Source organism: Festucalex cinctus, chromosome 8 (assembly GCF_051991245.1).
Source record: "Festucalex cinctus isolate MCC-2025b chromosome 8, RoL_Fcin_1.0, whole genome shotgun sequence".
Taxonomy (NCBI): Eukaryota; Metazoa; Chordata; class Actinopteri; order Syngnathiformes; family Syngnathidae; genus Festucalex; species Festucalex cinctus.
In genome coordinates, this window is record NC_135418.1 from 2,237,382 (window position 1) to 2,260,361 (window position 22,980).

The window sequence follows — 22,980 nt, forward strand, 5'->3', positions numbered from 1 at the left end:
CGTCAATCGGATGAAAAATGTCGAAATAAATGTGAAATGTAGAATGTGGGAAATATTCGGGTACGAAATCGGGAATTGTGGGTAAGGCATGAATTTTGGAACTGAAAAGCTTGAAGAGCTCATGGCTTGAATTGCTGGAATATATTATAGTTGGAACGAAGTCAATCGGATGAATAATGTGGAAGTAAATGTGAAATATATAATGTGGTAAATATTCGGGTACGAAATCCGGAATTGTGGGCAAGGTGTGAATTTTGGAACTGAAAAGCTGGAAGAGCTCATGGCTTGAATTGCTGGAATATATTGAAGCTGGAACGACGTCAATCGGATGAATAATGTGGAAGTAAATGGAAAATGTAGAATGTGGGAAATATTCGGGTACGAAATCGGGAATTGTGGGCAAGGCATTAATTTTGGAACTGAAAAGCTGGAAGAGCTCATGGCTTGAATTGCTGGAATATATTGAAGTTGGAACGAAGTCAATCGGATGAATAATGTGGAAGTATATGAAAAATGTAGAATGTGGGAAATATTCGGGTACGAAATCGTGAATTGTGGGTAAGGCGTGAATTTTGGAACTGAAAAGCTGGAAGAGCTCATGATGGAACATATTGAAGTTGGAACGAAGTGAATCGGATGAAAAATGTGGAAGGAAATGTGAAATGTTGAATCTCCCATTAAGAATACATGGGGAAAAATCGGGTAAAAGCGTTCATAGCGACGTCGCTTTTTCATCCTTCGATGTCGGCTCTTCCTATCATTGTGAAGCAGAATTCACCAAGCGTTGGATTGTTCACCCACTAATAGGGAACGTGAGCTGGGATTAGACCGTCGTGAGACAGGTTAGTTTTACCCTACTGATGATGTGTTGCCGCGATAGTAATCCTGCTAAAATGGTGTAGAATAACATATGTGTGAAGGCCTCCAGCCTTCACACAATAACGGGAATGGTGTAGAATAACATATGTGTGAAGGCCTCCAGCCTTCACACAATAACGGGAATGGTGTAGAATAACATATGTGTGAAGGCCTCCAGCCTTCACACAATAACGGGAATGGTGTAGAATAACATATGTGTGAAGGCCTCCAGCCTTCACACAATAACGGGAATGGTGTAGAATAACATATGTGTGAAGGCCTCCAGCCTTCACACAACTAGAAATGCCATTTCTGGGGAAATGGCGTGTGAAGGCTGGAGAGCTGAATGAATACCTGTGGAATGATTTGGAATAATGTTGAATGATGATGAATGATATTGAAAGATATTGAATGATATTGAATGGTGTTGAATGATGTTGAATGATACTGAATGACATGGAATGAGCTTAACATGCTGAAGTTGGAATGGTTTATATTCATCCAGACATCTAGAAGCAGTTGAAGGAAGACAAATACCACAAAAGTAAAAATAAATCAGCAAGAAACAAGAAAATAAGGAAGAAATCAAGTAAGAAATGGAGGAAGTAGCAAGTAATCGGGTAAGCAATGGAGTAAAGTGAGAAGAATTAAGTAAGCAATGAAGTAAGGAGGGTAGAATCGAGTCGCAATGGTGTAAGGAGTGGCAAACTTAAGCAATGGAGTTATTGTCACTCTGTTGAAATCAGGTTACATTTGCATTAGTATACTAAGCTAGAATTAGCATGCTAAGCTAACATTAGCAATAGCATGCTAATATAGTATTAGCGTTCTAATCTAGCATGAGCATTGGCTTGCTAAGCTAGCATTAGCATGCTAAGTTAACATTAACATTAATATTAGCATGCTAAGCTAACATTAGCATTAATATGCTAACTTAGCATTAGCATGCTAAGCTAACATTAACATTAGCATTCTAAGCTAACATTAGCATTAACATGCTAAGCTAACATTAGCATTAGCATGCTAACATTAGCATGAGCATGTTAAGCTAACAGCATTAGCATGCTCAGGTAATATTAGCATTAACATGCTAAGCTAATATTAGCATTAGCATGCTAACATTAGCATTAGCATGCTAACTTAGCATTAGCCTTAGCATGCTAACTTAGCATTAGCATTAGCATTAGCATGCTAACATTAGCATTAGCATGCTAACTTAACATTAGTATTAGCATGCTAAGCTAACATTAGCATGCTAAGCTAACATTAGCATTAGTATGCTAACTTAGCATTAGCATGCTAAGCTAACATTAGCATTAGCATGCTAGCTTAGCATTAGCATGCTAAGCTAACATTAGCATTAGCATGCTAAGCTAACATTAGAATTAACATGCTAGCTCAACATTAGCATGCTAAGCTAACATTAGCATTAACATGCTAAGCTAACATTAGCATTAACATACTAAGCTAACATTAGCATTCACATGCTAAGCTAACATTAGCATTAGCATGCTAACTTAGCATTAGCATGCTAAGCTAGCAATAGCATTAGCTATTAGTGGAATATATTGAAGTTGAAACGACGTCAATTGGATGAAAAATGTCGAAGTAAATGTGAAATGTAGAATGTGGGAAATATTCGGGTACGAAATCGGGAATTGTGGGTAAGGCATGAATTTTGGAACTGAAAGGCTGGAAGAGCTCATGGCTTGAATTGCTGGAATATATTGAAGTTAGAACGAAGTCAATCAGGTGAATAATGTGGAAGTAAATGTGAAATATAGAATGTGGGAAATATTCGGGTACGAAATTGAGAATTGTGGGTAAGGCGTGAATTTTGGAACTGAAAATCTGGAAGAGCTCATGGCTTGAATTGCTGGAATATATTGAAGCTGGAACGACGTCAATCGGATGAATAATGTGGAAGAAAATGGAAAATGTAGAATGTGGGTAATGTGCGGGTACGAAATCGGGAATTGTGGGTAAGGCATGAATTTTGGAACTGAAAAGCTGTTAGAGCTCATGGCTTGAATTGCTGGAATATATTGAAGTTGGAACGAAGTCAATCGGATGAATAATGTGGAAGTAAATGTGAAATATAGAATGTGGGAAATATTCGGGTACGAAATCCGGAATTGTGGGCAAGGTGTGAATTTTGGAACTGAAAAGCTGGAAGAGCTCATGGCTTGAATTGCTGGAATATATTGAAGCTGGAACGACGTCAATCGGATGAATAATGTGGAAGTAAATGGAAAATGTAGAATGTGGGAAATATTCGGGTACGAAATCGGGAATTGTGGGCAAGGCATTAATTTTGGAACTGAAAAGCTGGAAGAGCTCATGGCTTGAAATGGTGGAATATATTGAAGTTGAAACAACGTCAATCGGATGAAAAATGTCGAAGTAAATGTGAAATGTAGAATGTGGGAAATATTCGGGTACGAAATCGGGAATTGTGGGCAAGGCGTGAATTTTGGAACTGAAAAGCTGGAAGAGCTCATGGCTTGAATTGCTGGAATATATTGAAGTTGGAACGAAGTCAATCGGATGAATAATGTGGAAGTATATGAAAAATGTAGAATGTGGGAAATATTCGGGTACGAAATCGTGAATTGTGGGTAAGGCGTGAATTTTGGAACTGAAAAGCTGGAAGAGCTCATGATGGAACATATTGAAGTTGGAACGAAGTGAATCGGATGAAAAATGTGGAAGGAAATGTGAAATGTTGAATCTCCCATTAAGAATACATGGGGAAAAATCGGGTAAAAGCGTTCATAGCGACGTCGCTTTTTCATCCTTCGATGTCGGCTCTTCCTATCATTGTGAAGCAGAATTCACCAAGCGTTGGATTGTTCACCCACTAATAGGGAACGTGAGCTGGGATTAGACCGTCGTGAGACAGGTTAGTTTTACCCTACTGATGATGTGTTGCCGCGATAGTAATCCTGCTAAAATGGTGTAGAATAACATATGTGTGAAGGCCTCCAGCCTTCACACAATAACGGGAATGGTGTAGAATAACATATGTGTGAAGGCCTCCAGCCTTCACACAATAACGGGAATGGTGTAGAATAACATATGTGTGAAGGCCTCCAGCCTTCACACAACTAGAAATGCCATTTCTGGGGAAATGGCGTGTGAAGGCTGGAGAGCTGAATGAATACCTGTGGAATGATTTGGAATAATGTTGAATGATGATGAATGATATTGAAAGATATTGAATGATATTGAATGGTGTTGAATGATGTTGAATGATACTGAATGACATGGAATGAGCTTAACATGCTGAAGTTGGAATGGTTTATATTCATCCAGACATCTAGAAGCAGTTGAAGGAAGACAAATACCACAAAAGTAAAAATAAATCAGCAAGAAACAAGAAAATAAGGAAGAAATCAAGTAAGAAATGGAGGAAGTAGCAAGTAATCGGGTAAGCAATGGAGTAAAGTGAGAAGAATTAAGTAAGCAATGAAGTAAGGAGGGTAGAATCGAGTCGCAATGGTGTAAGGAGTGGCAAACTTAAGCAATGGAGTAATTGTCACTCTGTTGAAATCAGGTTACATTTGCATTAGTATACTAAGCTAGAATTAGCATGCTAAGCTAACATTAGCAATAGCATGCTAATATAGTATTAGCGTTCTAATCTAGCATGAGCATTGGCTTGCTAAGCTAGCATTAGCATGCTAAGTTAACATTAACATTAATATTAGCATGCTAAGCTAACATTAGCATTAATATGCTAACTTAGCATTAGCATGCTAAGCTAACATTAACATTAGCATTCTAAGCTAACATTAGCATTAACATGCTAAGCTAACATTAGCATTAGCATGCTAACATTAGCATGAGCATGTTAAGCTAACAGCATTAGCATGCTAAGGTAATATTAGCAATAACATGCTAAGCTAATATTAGCATTAGCATGCTAACATTAGCATTAGCATGCTAACTTAGCATTAGCCTTAGCATGCTAACTTAGCATTAGCATTAGCATTAGCATGCTAAAATTAGCATTAGCATGCTAACATTAGCATTAGCATGCTAACTTAACATTAGTATTAGCATGCTAAGCTAACATTAGCATGCTAAGCTAACATTAGCATTAGTATGCTAACTTAGCATTAGCATGCTAAGCTAACATTAGCATTAGCATGCTAGCTTAGCATTAGCATGCTAGCTTAGCATTAGCATGCTAAGCTAACATTAGCATTAGCATGCTAAGCTAACATTAGAATTAACATGCTAGCTCAACATTAGCATGCTAAGCTAACATTAGCATTAACATGCTAAGCTAACATTAGCATTAACATACTAAGCTAACATTAGCATTCACATGCTAAGCTAACATTAGCATTAGCATGCTAACTTAGCATTAGCATGCTAAGCTAGCAATAGCATTAGCTATTAGTGGAATATATTGAAGTTGAAACGACGTCAATTGGATGAAAAATGTCGAAGTAAATGTGAAATGTAGAATGTGGGAAATATTCGGGTACGAAATCGGGAATTGTGGGTAAGGCATGAATTTTGGAACTGAAAGGCTGGAAGAGCTCATGGCTTGAATTGCTGGAATATATTGAAGTTAGAACGAAGTCAATCGGATGAATAATGTGGAAGTAAATGTGAAATATAGAATGTGGGAAATATTCGGGTACGAAATCGGGAATTGTGGGTAAGGCATGAATTTTGGAACTAGCTGGAAGAGCTCATTGCTTGAATTGCTGGAATATATTGAAGTTGGAACGAAGTCAATCGGATGAATAATGTGAAAGTAAATGTGAAATATAGAATGTGGGAAATATTCGGGTACGAAATCGGGAATTGTGAGTAAGGCAGGAATTTTGGAACTGAAAAGCTGGAAGAGCTCATGGCTTGAATTGCTGGAATATATTGAAGTTGGAATGAAGTCAATCGGATGAATAATGTGGAAGTAAATGTGAAATATAGAATGTGGGAAATATTCGGGTACGAAATCCGGACTTGTGGGCAAGGTGTGAATTTTGGAACTGAAAAGCTGGAAGAGCTCATGGCTTGAATTGGTAGAATATATTGAAGTTGAAACGACGTCAATCGGATGAAAAATGTCGAAGTAAATGTGAAATGTAGAATGTGGGAAATATTCGGGTACGAAATCGGGAATTGTGGGTAAGGCATGAATTTTGGAACTGAAAAGCTGGAAGAGCTAATGGCTTGAAATGCTGGAATATATTGAAGCTGGAACGACGTCAATTGGATGAATAATGTGGAAGTAAATGGAAAATGTAGAATGTGGGTAATGTGCGGGTACGAAATCGGGAATTGTGGGTAAGGCGTGAATTTTGGAACTGAAAAGCTGGAAGAGCTCATGGCTTGAATTCCTGGAATATATTGAAGTTGGAACGAAGTCAATCGGATAAATAATGTGGAAGTAAATGGAAAATGTAGAATGTGGGAAATATTCGGGTACGAAATCGTGAATTGTGGGTAAGGCATGAATTTTGGAACTGAAAAGCTGGAAGAGCTCATGGCTTGAATTGCTGGAATATATTGAAGCTGGAACGACGTCAATCGGATGAATAATGTTTAAGTAAATGGAAAATGTAGAATGTGGGAAATATTCGGGTACGAAATCGGGAATTGTGGGCAAGGCGTGAATTTTGGAACTGAAAAGCTGGAAGAGCTCATGGCTTGAAATGGTGGAATATATTGAAGTTGGAACGAAGTCAATCGGATAAATAATGTGGAAGTAAATGGAAAATGTAGAATGTGGGAAATATTTGGGTACGAAATTGGGAATTGTGGGTAAGGCGTGAATTTTGGAACTGAAAAGCTGGAAGAGCTCATGGCTTGAATTGGTGGAATATATTGAAGTTAAAACAACGTCAATCGGATGAAAAATGTCGAAGTAAATGTGAAATGTAGAATGTGGGAAATATTCGGGTACGAAATCGGGAATTGTGGGTAAGGCATGAATTTTGGAACTGAAAAGCTTGAAGAGCTCATGGCTTGAATTGCTGGAATATATTATAGTTGGAACGAAGTCAATCGGATGAATAATGTGGAAGTAAATGTGAAATATATAATGTGGTAAATATTCGGGTACGAAATCCGGAATTGTGGGCAAGGTGTGAATTTTGGAACTGAAAAGCTGGAAGAGCTCATGGCTTGAATTGCTGGAATATATTGAAGCTGGAACGACGTCAATCGGATGAATAATGTGTAAGTAAATGGAAAATGTAGAATGTGGGAAATATTCGGGTACGAAATCGGGAATTGTGGGCAAGGCATTAATTTTGGAACTGAAAAGCTGGAAGAGCTCATGGCTTGAAATGGTGGAATATATTGAAGTTGAAACAACGTCAATCGGATGAAAAATGTCGAAGTAAATGTGAAATGTAGAATGTGGGAAATATTCGGGTACGAAATCGGGAATTGTGGGCAAGGCGTGAATTTTGGAACTGAAAAGCTGGAAGAGCTCATGGCTTGAATTGCTGGAATATATTGAAGTTGGAACGAAGTCAATCGGATGAATAATGTGGAAGTATATGAAAAATGTAGAATGTGGGAAATATTCGGGTACGAAATCGTGAATTGTGGGTAAGGCGTGAATTTTGGAACTGAAAAGCTGGAAGAGCTCATGATGGAACATATTGAAGTTGGAACGAAGTGAATCGGATGAAAAATGTGGAAGGAAATGTGAAATGTTGAATCTCCCATTAAGAATACATGGGGAAAAATCGGGTAAAAGCGTTCATAGCGACGTCGCTTTTTCATCCTTCGATGTCGGCTCTTCCTATCATTGTGAAGCAGAATTCACCAAGCGTTGGATTGTTCACCCACTAATAGGGAACGTGAGCTGGGATTAGACCGTCGTGAGACAGGTTAGTTTTACCCTACTGATGATGTGTTGCCGCGATAGTAATCCTGCTAAAATGGTGTAGAATAACATATGTGTGAAGGCCTCCAGCCTTCACACAATAACGGGAATGGTGTAGAATAACATATGTGTGAAGGCCTCCAGCCTTCACACAATAACGGGAATGGTGTAGAATAACATATGTGTGAAGGCCTCCAGCCTTCACACAATAACGGGAATGGTGTAGAATAACATATGTGTGAAGGCCTCCAGCCTTCACACAATAACGGGAATGGTGTAGAATAACATATGTGTGAAGGCCTCCAGCCTTCACACAACTAGAAATGCCATTTCTGGGGAAATGGCGTGTGAAGGCTGGAGAGCTGAATGAATACCTGTGGAATGATTTGGAATAATGTTGAATGATGATGAATGATATTGAAAGATATTGAATGATATTGAATGGTGTTGAATGATGTTGAATGATACTGAATGACATGGAATGAGCTTAACATGCTGAAGTTGGAATGGTTTATATTCATCCAGACATCTAGAAGCAGTTGAAGGAAGACAAATACCACAAAAGTAAAAATAAATCAGCAAGAAACAAGAAAATAAGGAAGAAATCAAGTAAGAAATGGAGGAAGTAGCAAGTAATCGGGTAAGCAATGGAGTAAAGTGAGAAGAATTAAGTAAGCAATGAAGTAAGGAGGGTAGAATCGAGTCGCAATGGTGTAAGGAGTGGCAAACTTAAGCAATGGAGTTATTGTCACTCTGTTGAAATCAGGTTACATTTGCATTAGTATACTAAGCTAGAATTAGCATGCTAAGCTAACATTAGCAATAGCATGCTAATATAGTATTAGCGTTCTAATCTAGCATGAGCATTGGCTTGCTAAGCTAGCATTAGCATGCTAAGTTAACATTAACATTAATATTAGCATGCTAAGCTAACATTAGCATTAATATGCTAACTTAGCATTAGCATGCTAAGCTAACATTAACATTAGCATTCTAAGCTAACATTAGCATTAACATGCTAAGCTAACATTAGCATTAGCATGCTAACATTAGCATGAGCATGTTAAGCTAACAGCATTAGCATGCTCAGGTAATATTAGCATTAACATGCTAAGCTAATATTAGCATTAGCATGCTAACATTAGCATTAGCATGCTAACTTAGCATTAGCCTTAGCATGCTAACTTAGCATTAGCATTAGCATTAGCATGCTAACATTAGCATTAGCATGCTAACTTAACATTAGTATTAGCATGCTAAGCTAACATTAGCATGCTAAGCTAACATTAGCATTAGTATGCTAACTTAGCATTAGCATGCTAAGCTAACATTAGCATTAGCATGCTAGCTTAGCATTAGCATGCTAAGCTAACATTAGCATTAGCATGCTAAGCTAACATTAGAATTAACATGCTAGCTCAACATTAGCATGCTAAGCTAACATTAGCATTAACATGCTAAGCTAACATTAGCATTAACATACTAAGCTAACATTAGCATTCACATGCTAAGCTAACATTAGCATTAGCATGCTAACTTAGCATTAGCATGCTAAGCTAGCAATAGCATTAGCTATTAGTGGAATATATTGAAGTTGAAACGACGTCAATTGGATGAAAAATGTCGAAGTAAATGTGAAATGTAGAATGTGGGAAATATTCGGGTACGAAATCGGGAATTGTGGGTAAGGCATGAATTTTGGAACTGAAAGGCTGGAAGAGCTCATGGCTTGAATTGCTGGAATATATTGAAGTTAGAACGAAGTCAATCAGGTGAATAATGTGGAAGTAAATGTGAAATATAGAATGTGGGAAATATTCGGGTACGAAATTGAGAATTGTGGGTAAGGCGTGAATTTTGGAACTGAAAATCTGGAAGAGCTCATGGCTTGAATTGCTGGAATATATTGAAGCTGGAACGACGTCAATCGGATGAATAATGTGGAAGAAAATGGAAAATGTAGAATGTGGGTAATGTGCGGGTACGAAATCGGGAATTGTGGGTAAGGCATGAATTTTGGAACTGAAAAGCTGTTAGAGCTCATGGCTTGAATTGCTGGAATATATTGAAGTTGGAACGAAGTCAATCGGATGAATAATGTGGAAGTAAATGTGAAATATAGAATGTGGGAAATATTCGGGTACGAAATCCGGAATTGTGGGCAAGGTGTGAATTTTGGAACTGAAAAGCTGGAAGAGCTCATGGCTTGAATTGCTGGAATATATTGAAGCTGGAACGACGTCAATCGGATGAATAATGTGGAAGTAAATGGAAAATGTAGAATGTGGGAAATATTCGGGTACGAAATTCGGAATTGTGGGTAAGGCGTGAATTTTGGAACTGAAAAGCTGGAAGAGCTCATGGCTTGAATTGCTGGAATATATTGAAGCTGGAACGACGTCAATCGGATGAATAATCTGTAAGTAAATGGAGAATGTAGAATGTGGGAAATATTCGGGTACGAAATCGGGAATTGTGGGCAAGGCGTGAATTTTGGAACTGAAAAGCTGGAAGAGCTAATGGCTTGAAATGCTGGAATATATTGAAGCTGGAACGACGTCAATTGGATGAATAATGTGGAAGTAAATGGAAAATGTAGAATGTGGGTAATGTGCGGGTACGAAATCGGGAATTGTGGGTAAGGCGTGAATTTTGGAACTGAAAAGCTGGAAGAGCTCATGGCTTGAATTGCTGGAATATATTGAAGTTGGAACGAAGTCAATCAGATGAATAATGTGGAAGTAAATGAAAAATGTAGAATGTGGGAAATATTCGCGTACGAAATCGTGAATTGTGGGTAAGGCGTGAATTTTGGAACTGAAAAGCTGGAAGAGCTCATGATGGAACATATTGAAGTTGGAACGAAGTGAATCGGATGAAAAATGTGGAAGGAAATGTGAAATTTTGAATCTCCCATTAAGAATACATGGGGAAAAATCGGGTACGAAATCGGGAATTGCGGGTAACACGTGAATCGTGGGAATAAGAAAAATGGAAGCGCTGTAGGCGCGAATATTTGGAATCGTTTGAAATTGGAACGGAGTGAATCGGGTGAAAAATGTGGAAGTAGAAACTGGACAAAAAGGCCTCCAGCCTTCACACAATAACGGGAATGGTGTAGAATAACATATGTGTGAAGGCCTCCAGCCTTCACACAATAAAGAATGAATAACGTGTGTGAAGGCCACCATCCTTCACACAATAAAGAGTGAATAACATATGTGTGCTTGAAAGCTACTGGTTGGCATATCGATTTGCTGGAAATACTAAGTTTAGAAAATATGTGTTTTTAATGTTTGTCCAACTTAAATATATTATTTCAGATTTTGCATGCGAATGCTAAACTATATATATATATATATATATATATATATATATATATATATATATATATATATATATATATATATATATATATATATATATATATATATATATATATATATATATATATATACATATATATATATATCTTGGAGACAGAATTGGAGCAAAGTGAAGACTGGCTGCAAATACATAAATATACATTTATCTCTATTAGGGGTGTGCACAAAAAAATCAATACGGCAATATATTGTTGCAGGCCTCATTACAATACACGTATCGATATGCAGGAGTCAGAATCGATATTCCTCTTTAGCTTTAAATAGGCAGTTAATGTTAGCCTTTGCAGCGTGTATTGTACCTAAAAAATAAAAACCAGCATCATCTTTGTAGTTAATTGCCTTCAATTAATGCAAAAATAGCTCACTGGTAATTGGACACTGTCTTGGCTAAGAAAAATTAAAGCAGAGGAAAAAAAAATCAACATTTATTTACTTATACGTGTCTTAATGTACCAATTTTCCTATATTTTGTTTAAAAAAAACTAATTAAATGTGTTACATGAAAAAAAATGCTGTTTTTATTTCCCCAAATATTTTAAATAAGCACAATTTAGAGCTCTAATTTTAATACTTTGATATTTTTGCTCATGCCTATTAGAAAATTTTCCCGGTGTGTCTGTGAAAACTGCTCCTTGCTCCGGAGTGCGTACACATTTAGACCAGGCATGCTGCTTGGTGGTAAACCAGAAGAGCTACTTAACAAAAAGATTGTTGTCATCTAGCATAATAAACATATCCTTTAGGTATACATATGACTGTTATTATAAAATGCAAGTAAATTAATGTAAAATATCGGGATACGTATCGCCTTTAAGATCATGAATTGGGATACGTATGTATCGCGATACGTATCGTATCGTGACCCCTGTATCGTGATACGTATCGTATCGTGAGCTTGGCGGCAATACCCAGCCCTAATCTCTATGGTGCTAATTATTGCTAGTGAGTCCGCTTAATGCACGCAGTAAAACACACGTCATTACCTTCCAAGCAATAGCATTTAGCCTCTAAGTCCAAAGCCATACATTGTTTGGGGGTGAAAAAACAAGAACAATAAATTACTAATAAATTGGATATTCATGTTGTTAACTTTACCTGCTGTGATGATGACGCTTCTCCTGAGACATATCCCATATAATAAAAAACAATATCCCTGTTCACAAGCACCGCACTTACACATTATATTCTGTCGAGTACATTTGACTCTATTTACAGTGCGACCAAATAGACAATTTCAGAGTAATATTTGCACTTGGAAGAGAGTAAAATAAGTAATAAAAGTAATAATAATAGTCAAAATTCGAAACTCAGGACCTTCAGTTTGAGAGACAGCTGCTCTACATGATCGGCCACGGAGCTCCTGACGTCAGTGATGTGTATTAGTATATCGCTGGTCAGCCGGAATCTTCCTGCAACCCGCAGTCTCAAAGCTGAAGCTGCAGCTCGGAAGGTCGTTCCTCAACCCATGAGAGATGGGTGTTTATATTTCTTTGTTTTTTCCCCCAATTCTTTAATTTAGTCTCTTCCAAGTGTAAATAAATAATAGCCTACTCTAAAAATATTGTTGTGAAAACCAAAGACAAAAACAATACACAGACTTGAAAGTTCAACTTTACTTGTGTTAATAACACTTTAAAAGGACAACACAATCCCACAGTTAAAAAAAGAGACATATACTGAAACTTAATTGAATTTATGAGGTGCCTAGGCTCATACATCTCAAGTAATGAAGCTTTGTAAACAGTGATTCTAAAAATTCCATGTGCGCAGGTTTAACCAGCAGATGGAGCTCTTGCAGTGTGTCAAATGCCTCGAAGCAGTGCTTCGTTTTAGCGCAGCCAGGCGAAATTGTCTCGAAAGTGGTTCATTGTTTCGGAAAGCCTCAGTTTTCGGAAAGCCTCGGTTTATCCATCCCTATCCTGAGCTACTGCGCTGTTCGAAGCTCCGTCCAACTCCTGCTAGCTTCCGCCATCTTCGTTCTTTGACGCATGCGCGGGTGGAGGAATCGGTGCCCGACTAGTTTCCCCTGTGATCTAGGCGTGACATCATCCAAATTTGCATATTGAAAGTCATACTCGTAAAATGCAACCCACAGAAGAGATTCGTGCACAGCTGTAACTTGTGTGGAGTCAAGCTTCGTATTCGTAGAAGTGAGAGTTGTACTGAAAAGGCATTACACTCACAGGTTTTAGATTCGTAGTCACAAGAAAACAATTCAAACCCAAATTATTTGGATTTGTAGTCATAAGAAAAAAATTCAAACCCACATTATTTAGATTCGTAGTCACAATAAATTAATTCACACCCACGCAATTTTGATTTGTATTCACATGAAAACATTGAAAACACACGGATTGTTACTATTATGGATACTAATCGTTAATCACGCATACGTCTTTTTGACAGTGATCTTACTCCATAACAGTCCTCCTGCTTATGGGGGAGATGTAGGATATTGTGTGCTAGCCATGACGACTGAAACATATTCTGCACAGAACAAGCACGAAAAAGACTGAGCAAGAAGGACATGTCAAGGAGTTCCCGCCAGAGACCAAACAGCAAATAATGAGGACAGTACATGTTTGCGCGTCTCTTGTGTTCTTTGTGGCTCAGTTGAACAGGTTTTCAAGGCAAATGAAAGATTTCTAGGACAAATGCATCTTAAATTTAATAGCTATTAACAAATGCAACTTAATGTGAGCTAATATTCTATTTTGTTTAGTTTAAAATGGATAAATCCAGAGGCAGGAACTTTGCACAGTTGTTGGCAGCACAGTGACAAGCTTTCCTCTGGACTGTCCTACTGGCCTGAATGGTGCTGTCAGTTTGTGTGAGGGGGTGGTGTCCAGATGTTTGGTTTCTGTAGCCTCCGGAGTAGTCAAACGTTAATTCCTCTTCAACATCGATATCGCGGCCAGCAAACAGCGCCAATCTGGGCACCAAAGAGTGCACACGGACCGGCACCATGAACAAGTTGGGCAAGCAGGAGTGATTTAGAAAGCGACCTATGTTTCCCACAGTGGCTGGGTCAACAAATGTCTCCGTGATGGAGCCTCTGCCCGCGTGCTCCCGTACAGCAATGATGTAATTATTTTCCTCAAATCTCTGTGCAAGTTGCCTTCGTCGTGCCTCCTCAAAACTGATGACCTCTCCAGCATACTCGCACACAAACATCCCATGTGGGATCGGCTGCAGAGTCCACACTCCCCACCCCCTCCTGCTAGTGAAACATACCTGCAAACGTAGCCTCAGCCCTCTCTGCACCACTCGGTTTGAGCAACTGTCACTGCAGGAACAAAGGGCATTACACTCAAACACCGGGGTGGAGTGACCAGCATCCGATATGTTAATGCTTAGCAACGTGCCATCGTTGGTGTAGGCCTGTCCATGGCTCTGCAGACAGCAACAGCTCCCACTGTTGCATGAGTGGGAAAGGCAGGAGCACCCAGTAAGCGTAACTTCACTGGGGTCAACAGGGCATCCTGGTCCTTGAACGTTGACAGGAGAGTACTGAAAAATACAGAATTGAATGAACAGGGGGAAACTAGAACATAAAAATGAAGAATGCACATATGACATGTTATCATTATAAGGAAAAAGAATGCAAGAAATTCAATACATGTACATACTGTACATAATGGGATACACATAGACACTAAACTGACTAGCACATGAAAACTACATCGTCATTGAGTATAAAATCTTTATGAGCAGGTCTGCCTTAACGCTATAACACCAAACATATCATACGTGAAAATTTGATCCCTCTATCTCATGAGGATAATATTTTTCCCTTAAAAGGCTAATGTATTGGATCAGATATGTGCATTGCACGGACAATCCTTTAGAGGGCAGTAATTTTCCAGATGGCTTCCCCGTGACCTTGCAAAAAGTCTATGTTTGAGAAAAGAGACATCTGATTTTGAGGAATAACATTGGACATTTTTTAAGAAGTTGAATATTTGTATTGAGATAACATTGTAAACAGTTCATGGGTATATTCAATGTGAAATTACTCAATGTTTTATAATACGTGTTAGTAAACTGAGTTAAAAGTCAGTATATAAAATTTGAAACGGCAGGTGTATAATGGCATGAAACTCTGGATGAGTAAGGTGTTATTTTCTTTTTTATTTTCTTTTTTTGGCATTTAGCTTGTTATCAAGTCTTAATTTTGCAACGCAACTACTAAAATGTTTAAGTTACATACTGGCATGTTAAAAAAAAAAAAGACATGCAATTTGTTGTATTATTATGACTGATCATTACTTAGTGTTGCTATGGTGGTATATCTTTGTTTTCTGGTTTTCACTCATAAAGATCACACATTTCAGGAAGAAAATTGACAATTGACAGTTTTAGATGGCATACAAACAAAACACGACATTGACGATGTGTTTTGAAAATGATTATAGATGGCATTTCAAGGGCGTTGAGCAGCTATAGAACGATGATAATGAAGGGGAAGAATGGTCACCTTCTGCAAAGACTGAAAAAAACTATAGATAGTAAAGATGAGAAAGACCCAGAAGAGGTCACAACTGAACCAAAAGATACAACACAGAAGGAGCTACAAGGCGCCAAGTGAAAAGGAAGGTGTATCGGTAGAAAAGTAAAGAAAACTGAGTAAAGACTTGATTGTACATGTATTTCAAAATGTTACATGAAATTGCAGAGGAAACAAACTTGTACAGTGTGCAAAAAGATGGAAAATCAGCAAATGCAAATGATAAAGACACAGTAAAATTATGGGCATTTCATGCACATGGTGCTCGTATAAAAGCCGAACACAACACCATCAAAATAAAAAAATAAATAAATAAAAATGCTAAAATAAAATAAACCCAAAATTAGGGGTGTTAAAAAAAATCGATTCGGCAATATATCGCGATACTACAGCACGCAATTCTCGAATCGATTCAATAGGCAGCCGAATCGATTTTTTAACATCCATTTTTAATGGAAAAACATTCAACAAAACGTCTAACTTTCACATTAAGCCTTAATATTTTATTTCAATGCTGTTCAAACATGAAAAATGTTACAGTTTGTTAAATACAGTGGCTCACAGTTCTAAGACTGAAGTTTCAGATCAATTAATAATACATTTTCATACAAATCTTACAGTGTACATGTACAAGTTTACTGAACGGTATTTTCTAAATTTGAGTTAAAAAAAAATCGCAACAATCTACTTGTAAATTCATATCGGGATTAATCAGTATCGAATCGAATCGTGACCTATGAATCGTGATACGGATCGAATCGTCAGGTACTAGGCAATTCACACCCCTACCAGAAATGTTCCTCCTCCAATGCTACTGTCAGTTCCATTGGTGGAGTTCTCATTGCTGCTATTAATTGTTATACTATTTCCGATGTTTGGAAATACAAACATGTTTTACATGTCTCTGTATTGTTATGTTTTAGTTTGTTATGAAATGTTAAACATTGTAATCAGATGTAGCACGTCCGCCTCCCAGTTCTGAGGACTCCGGTTCGAGTCCAGGCTCCGGCCTTCCTGGGTGGAGTTTGCATGTTCTCCCCGTGCCCGCGTGGGTCTTCTCCGGGTACTCCGGTCTCCTCCCACATTCCAAAGACATGCATGGCAGGTTAATCGGGCGCTCCAAATTGTCCCTAGGTGTGCTTGTGAGTGTGGATGGTTGTTCGTCTCTGTGTGCCCTGCGATTGGCTGGCAACCAGTCCAGGGTGTCCCCTGCCTACTGCCCAGAGCCAGCTGAGATAGGCGCCAGCACCCCCCGCGACCTTTGTGAGGAATAAGCGGTCAAGAAAATGGATGGATGGATGTAATCAGATGTATCAAAAATGATACAAATCATAAGTCATGTGTGGAAGTTGATTTTTTGGATTTGTTGAAAAGGACCAATAAAGGTTCAATTTTCAAAGATGCACAGTATTCCCATTACACTTACACTTTGTGGCACAAAGCTAACGCCATACAGTTACTACTCTTACACTAACCACTAATATATATATTTTTTTACATTTCATACAAATTGTGTAGAATGGATATACTGAACAAAAGGCCTAGTGAGTGAAGACCTATAGTACAACAAAGCAATACTAAGTATAAAGTGTCTGTTTTTTGCTGTTGTTGAAACAAATAAATCAATTTAAGGAAAATGAAAGCATGAATGTGGAGTACATAGGGAAGATTTAAAAATAAATAAATAAATAAATAAATAATAGCTAAATAGCAACAGACTGTAACATATGACTTATGATCAAGTTAAAAGTGGAATGTGTCTTATTTTCTTTCTTTCTTTTTAAAACCTTTTTAACGTTGACTCAAACCCAAAACCCAAACCTCATTTGTATTCTTTTGTTAAAATATTTATTTATTCATGCATTTATTTTTGCCTTGGAATGTTTTCCATTTCAGTACTTTACTATTAAGTGTAGGTTAGTGACAGACCTTAATTCCGATTTACGTCCGAATTCAGATTCCGTGGCCACGATAGAAACGAAACTCAAGTTCAAGTTAAGACGAGGAGCCCCGAAACACGTTATGCAGATGGCATCTAAACTCAAGACAGATCTGAGTCGAGATATTACCTGGAACACAGGAAAAGTATGCTCAGTTGAATCAGGGTTAAATGAAATAATAACATCTTCCAGACCGTTGCTCAAGTCAAAACTAGAGCCATTCATCGCGCTGGTGTGTTACTCGAACTTACAATGTCCGGCAACAAACAGTGGAAATGTCATTTCCGCTTCTACGCGCAGACGAGCTCCTCCTACCTGCTAAAGGGAGATATTACATAATTTTAAGGTTAACGTTGTGTGACAAATTGGGCAATTTGACCCGTGATGTAGCTTTTAAAGTTAGAAAATAAATAATCAATAAAAAATAATAAATAGCATAACATTAAATCAATTTACTTCTCTGTTCAGCGTACCTCATACGAGGCTGTCTTTTCCTCAATAAAGTTTTGTAGTAATGACTGAAACCCAGCAGATGGCAGGCCTATGTAAGGAGAAAGAGTCACGGAAGCCTGCGACAATGAGCGTTCTAATTGATTCAATAATTACTTTATAATTGATTCAATAATCACTTTATACTTTGCATATGTAGTGCCTAGTTGTCGAGAGCAATAATTTTTAGGCCGCACAAAGAGCCAAGTAGTTACAGATTATGTCATAATAGTGATACATTATTTCATTTTTTAAGGCTATGCTATCTTGTGTAGCTAACTGAGATGTATTGCTCTCATTATTTATTTATTTATTTATTTATTTATTTATTTATTTATTTATTTGTGTCACTTGACATTTTAATGCGCGCTGCACAAGTGACCAAAGCTTTTTCTTTTAAGAATATGTCCTCTGACAAAAATGCTGTCATTTGTTAGTGTTGTATTTAATTTAAAAAAAAATGTAGATAAAGTAATTTCTGAAACGGTATATTGGCTCGAATGCTGAATTTGAGGGTTGAAAAAAAGGGACATAAAGCTCAACAATTTAGTATCATGTTTCCACTTTAATTGGGTAATGTATTTTTCAGTAAAGACTACTTGAAATAAATAGCCATGCCTGTGAAATTCACTTGTAATGAGTAATCAGTTGTGGAATGTGGAGGAATGATGGCAGTTTCTCTTGGATGATCTTGAGGATTTGTCAAGTAGCACTTTATTGGATTTTGCAGATCTGAAATCAGTGTCCTTCACCACAGAATATGGGACTTTCCTAGACTTCTCTTCATCATCTACGGTCGGGTAGGTGCCTCATTCATACTCTGGGAATGACACACCTTAATTGAGAAAAAAAAAAAAAAAAAAAAAAAAAAGAGGGAGAATAAAGTTTATAAAGTGAGATATATAAATTTTTCACTAAAATAAACGACAAATATTGCGCACATATTACACTTCTAAAGACAATGAACAAACAAATCTTAATACAACATAGTTGTGATTTTACAGTCAACCACACTCACCATCGTCATTGATGCTGACAATGCCGCCGCCATGCTTCCAAATGTTTGTGTTGGTGAGAAGGGCGAAGGAAAAGCATGCTTGACACGGGTTTGGGACGTAAGAGAGGGTGGGGCAGACGCAGGTGCACTGTGTATATGGGTGCGGAAGCAAAAAGTAGCTCGTATGCACAAAAATATACAAAAAAATTGAGATAAAGAAAATATCCATCCATCCATCCATTTTCTGAACCGCTTGCTCCTCACAAGGGTCGCGAGGGGTGCTGGAGCCTATCCCAGCTGGCTTCGGGCAGTAGGCGGGGTACACCCTGAACTGGTTGCCAGCCAATCGCAGTTAAGAAAATATAGTAAATTAATTACAAAAATCGATACTTTTGTTAGGCGCGGCCGGGATTGCCGGCGATAGTGGATCCCAAAATACGCAGACCACAGAAAGGAGGATCAAGAATTTATTCGCGGAAACAAACAACCGAAAAAGCTGGTCAAACAACCAGTACAAAACAACTCAACCGAAAACACTTGCAAACGGCAAGGAGAAAAATAGCAATGAACGAAAAACACTTGCTTACAAAACGCAAGGATTCACAGCAAACATCATATAACACGAAATAGAAAGTTCAACTTAGGCAAACGTGGCCAACAGCGCACACGTAAAAGGTAACACTACAAGTCTAGGTGAGGGAACGCAAACTAAAATCCAAACATTCTACAAAGTACAACAAAGGGCGACGTAGTAATACAAGACACGTGAAAAGACTATGAAAGGCTATGAAAGGCTATGAAAGGCTATGAAAACGCTAGAATAAACACTTGGCTGCACAGCAGTGAGCAAGATGAATAATCTGGCAGTCAGCAGTAGTGGCGCAGTGGCTTTTAAAGTCCATTGATTGTCCACGAGGAACAGGTGCGGTCATTAAGGTGGGAAACGCCCACCAATCACTTGGGTGCTGGAAAGAAACAAACAGAGGCCTGAGAGCCAAACCATGACAGTACCCCCCCTTTAACGGACGCCCCCTGGCGGACCACCTGGTTTCGAGGGGTGAGCTGAATGGAAGTCCCGCAGGAGGGACGGATCCAAGATCCAGGAGCGGGGAACCCACTGCCGCTCCTCTGGCCCGTAGCCCTCCCAGTCAACCAGATACTGGACACCCCTGCCACGAGGTCTGGAGTCCAGGATTTCTCTGACCGTGTAGATAGGGTCACCGTCGAGCAGTCGTGGAGGCGGAGGAGTTACTGGGGCAGGAGCCAAGTCGCTGGAGATGACAGGCTTGAGCTGGGAGACATGGAAGACTGGGTGGACCTTCATGGATGGCGGGAGACGAAGTTTCATGGCCACAGGATTAACCACTGTCACAATCTCGTAAGGGCCTACGTACCGCTGGCCCAGCTTCTTGGCCCCACCTGCCAGCCGTAAGTTTTGGGTGGATAGCCATACCTTGTCTCCCGGCGTGTAAGTTGGTGCCGGGCGGCGCCGCCGATCAGCGATGGCCTGGTTTCGGGCAGCAGTACGGGACAAGGCGGCTCTGGTCTCCCGCCAGACTCTGTGGGCTCGGCGAAGGTGCATTTGCACAGACGGGAGGCCTACCTGCCCCTCTTGGGACGGAAACAGCGGGGGCTGGTATCCGTAGGCAGCCTCGAATGGAGATCGACCTGTAGCTGAGGAGATCAACGTGTTGTGTGCGTACTCAACCCAGTTTAGGTGTGATGACCATGACGCAGGGGACTGCAGGCACACACAACGAAGCGCCGCTTCAAGGTCCTGATACAGACGTTCCGTTTGGCCATTTGTTTGCGGGTGGTAGCCAGACGAAAGACTTGAGGTGGCCCCTAATGCTCTGCAGAACCGTTTCCAGACTTGTGACACAAACTGTGGTCCTCGGTCAGAGACCAAGTCAAGGGGAATGCCATGGAGCCGAACCACGTGCTTTACTAACAATTTGGCCGTCTCCAATGCGGATGGCAACCTTGGTAAGGCCACGAAATGGCCTAGCTTCGAGAATCGGTCTATTATGGTCAGGATTACAGAGTTCCCCTTCGATACTGGTAGTCCCGTGATGAAGTCCATGGCAATGTGGGACCAAGGGCGAGAGGGTACCGGTAAGGGCCGGAGTAGCCCAGCAGGTGCTTGGTGGGACGCCTTCCCACACGCACAGGCAACACATGCCCTCACAAAGTCTGCAACGTCCCTTCGGAGTTCCGGCCACCAGAACCGTTGTTCCACCAAGAATTGTGTGCGGTGGATTCCAGGGTGACACGCAAGGTCGGACTCATGTCCCCATCGCAAAACGTCCGTGCGCACTTGGGGGGGCACGAACAACTTCCCAGGGGGAACCCCTTCCGGCACTTGGATACCTGCTAGCGAGTCAGTAACTTTGCGTTCAATAGTCCACTGTAATCCTCCCACGATGCAGCGCTCGGGCAGAATTGGTTCAGGAACCAGGGCTTCAGTGACATTGTCATGGATGCGTGAAAGGGCATCAGGCTTCTGATTCAGGGTCCCCCTACGATAAGTCAACACAAAGTCAAAGCGAGTAAAAAACAGAGCCCATCTTGCCTGACGGGGGTCCTTTCTCTTGGCTGCGCGAATATATTCCAGGTTCTTGTGGTCGGTGTAGATGACGAATTGTTCCTTGGCTCCCTCCAGCCAGTGTCTCCACTCCCGTAGAGCCAGTACGATGGCCAGAAGCTCACGGTTCCCAACATCATAGTTGACCTCGGCAGGACTGAAGCGCTTGGAAAAGAACGCGCAGGGGTGCAGCCTCTGGTCGTCTGGGGAGCGTTGGGAGAGGACCGCCCCCACTCCTGAACTGGATGCGTCGACCTCGACCACAAAAGGAAGTTCTGGGTTAGCATGCTTTAAAACTGGTGCCGTAGAAAATAATTGTTTTAAGTCAGCGAAAGCAGATTCTGCTCTTGGAGTCCACTGAAATGGGACCTTAGTTGATGTAAGCCGTGTAAGTGGTTCTGCCCTTTGGCTATAGTTACGGATAAAGCGCCTATAGAAGTTCGCAAACCCTAGGAACCTTTGCAGCTGTTTCCTAGACGTCGGAGAGGGCCAATCCACCACCCCCTGAATCTTAGCTGGGTCTGCTCTAAGTTGCCCTCTCTCTACTATGAAGCCCAGAAATTGGACTGAGTCTAGATGAAACTCGCATTTCTCAGCCTTTACATACAACCGATTCTCCAGTAATCGCTGGAGCACTTTGCGTACATGAATCTTATGTTCTTGGAGACTATGTGAAAATATCAGAATATCGTCAAGATACACAACGCAGAACTGATCCAGCATATCTCGCAACACGTCATTTATCAAACACTGGAAAATGGCAGGGGCATTAGTGAGACCGAATGGCATAACTAAGTATTCAAAATGTCCCAGCGGGGTCTTGAAAGCGGTCTTCCACTCGTCCCCCTCCCGAATCCGAACCAGGTGGTAAGCACTCCGAAGATCGAGCTTCGTAAATACTGTTGCGGCTTGCAGTGGTGCGAACGCTGAATCAAGCAAGGGCAAGGGGTATTTATTCTTTATAGTAATGTCATTAAGACCTCTGTAATCGACGCAGGGACGCAACGACTTGTCTTTCTTCTCGATGAAGAAAAACCCTGATCCTACCGGCGAAGTCGAGGGACGGATTAAGCCGGCAGCCAAGGAGGAAGATATATAGTCGTGCAAGGCAGCCTGTTCCGGTTGCGATATACGGTACAATCTAGAGGTAGGAAGTGGTGCATCGGGAATCAAGTCAATCGCGCAATCATAGGGTCTGTGGGGCGGTAACGACTGGGCACGATCCTTACTAAAAACCTTACTAAGGTCATAGTATTCTCTTGGTACATTGTCGAGGCAGATTGCCTCCGGAAGCATAGGTGGAGCAATGGGTTTATCGCAGTCGGCGGATACTAGACAGTTAGCATGGCAGAATTGACTCCAG

The 22,980-nt window shown here is 40.1% G+C and overlaps 1 protein-coding gene and 1 long non-coding RNA gene across 2 annotated transcripts in view; one reads left to right on the top strand and one right to left on the bottom strand.

Moving 5' to 3' along the window:
* LOC144023327 (uncharacterized) overlaps positions 1-22,980 on the top strand; it is a 227,107-nt gene that overhangs the window by 8,502 nt on the left and 195,625 nt on the right. The window lies entirely within an intron of this gene.
* On the bottom strand, positions 12,696-18,882 carry setmar (SET domain and mariner transposase fusion gene). The gene is made up of 2 exons (XM_077528628.1): positions 17,677-18,882; positions 12,696-14,610 (listed from the first exon to the last, which is right to left on the bottom strand). Exons 1-2 carry the CDS (start codon positions 17,770-17,772, stop codon positions 13,819-13,821), a joined length of 888 nt encoding a protein of 295 aa, XP_077384754.1. The 5' UTR covers positions 17,773-18,882; the 3' UTR covers positions 12,696-13,818.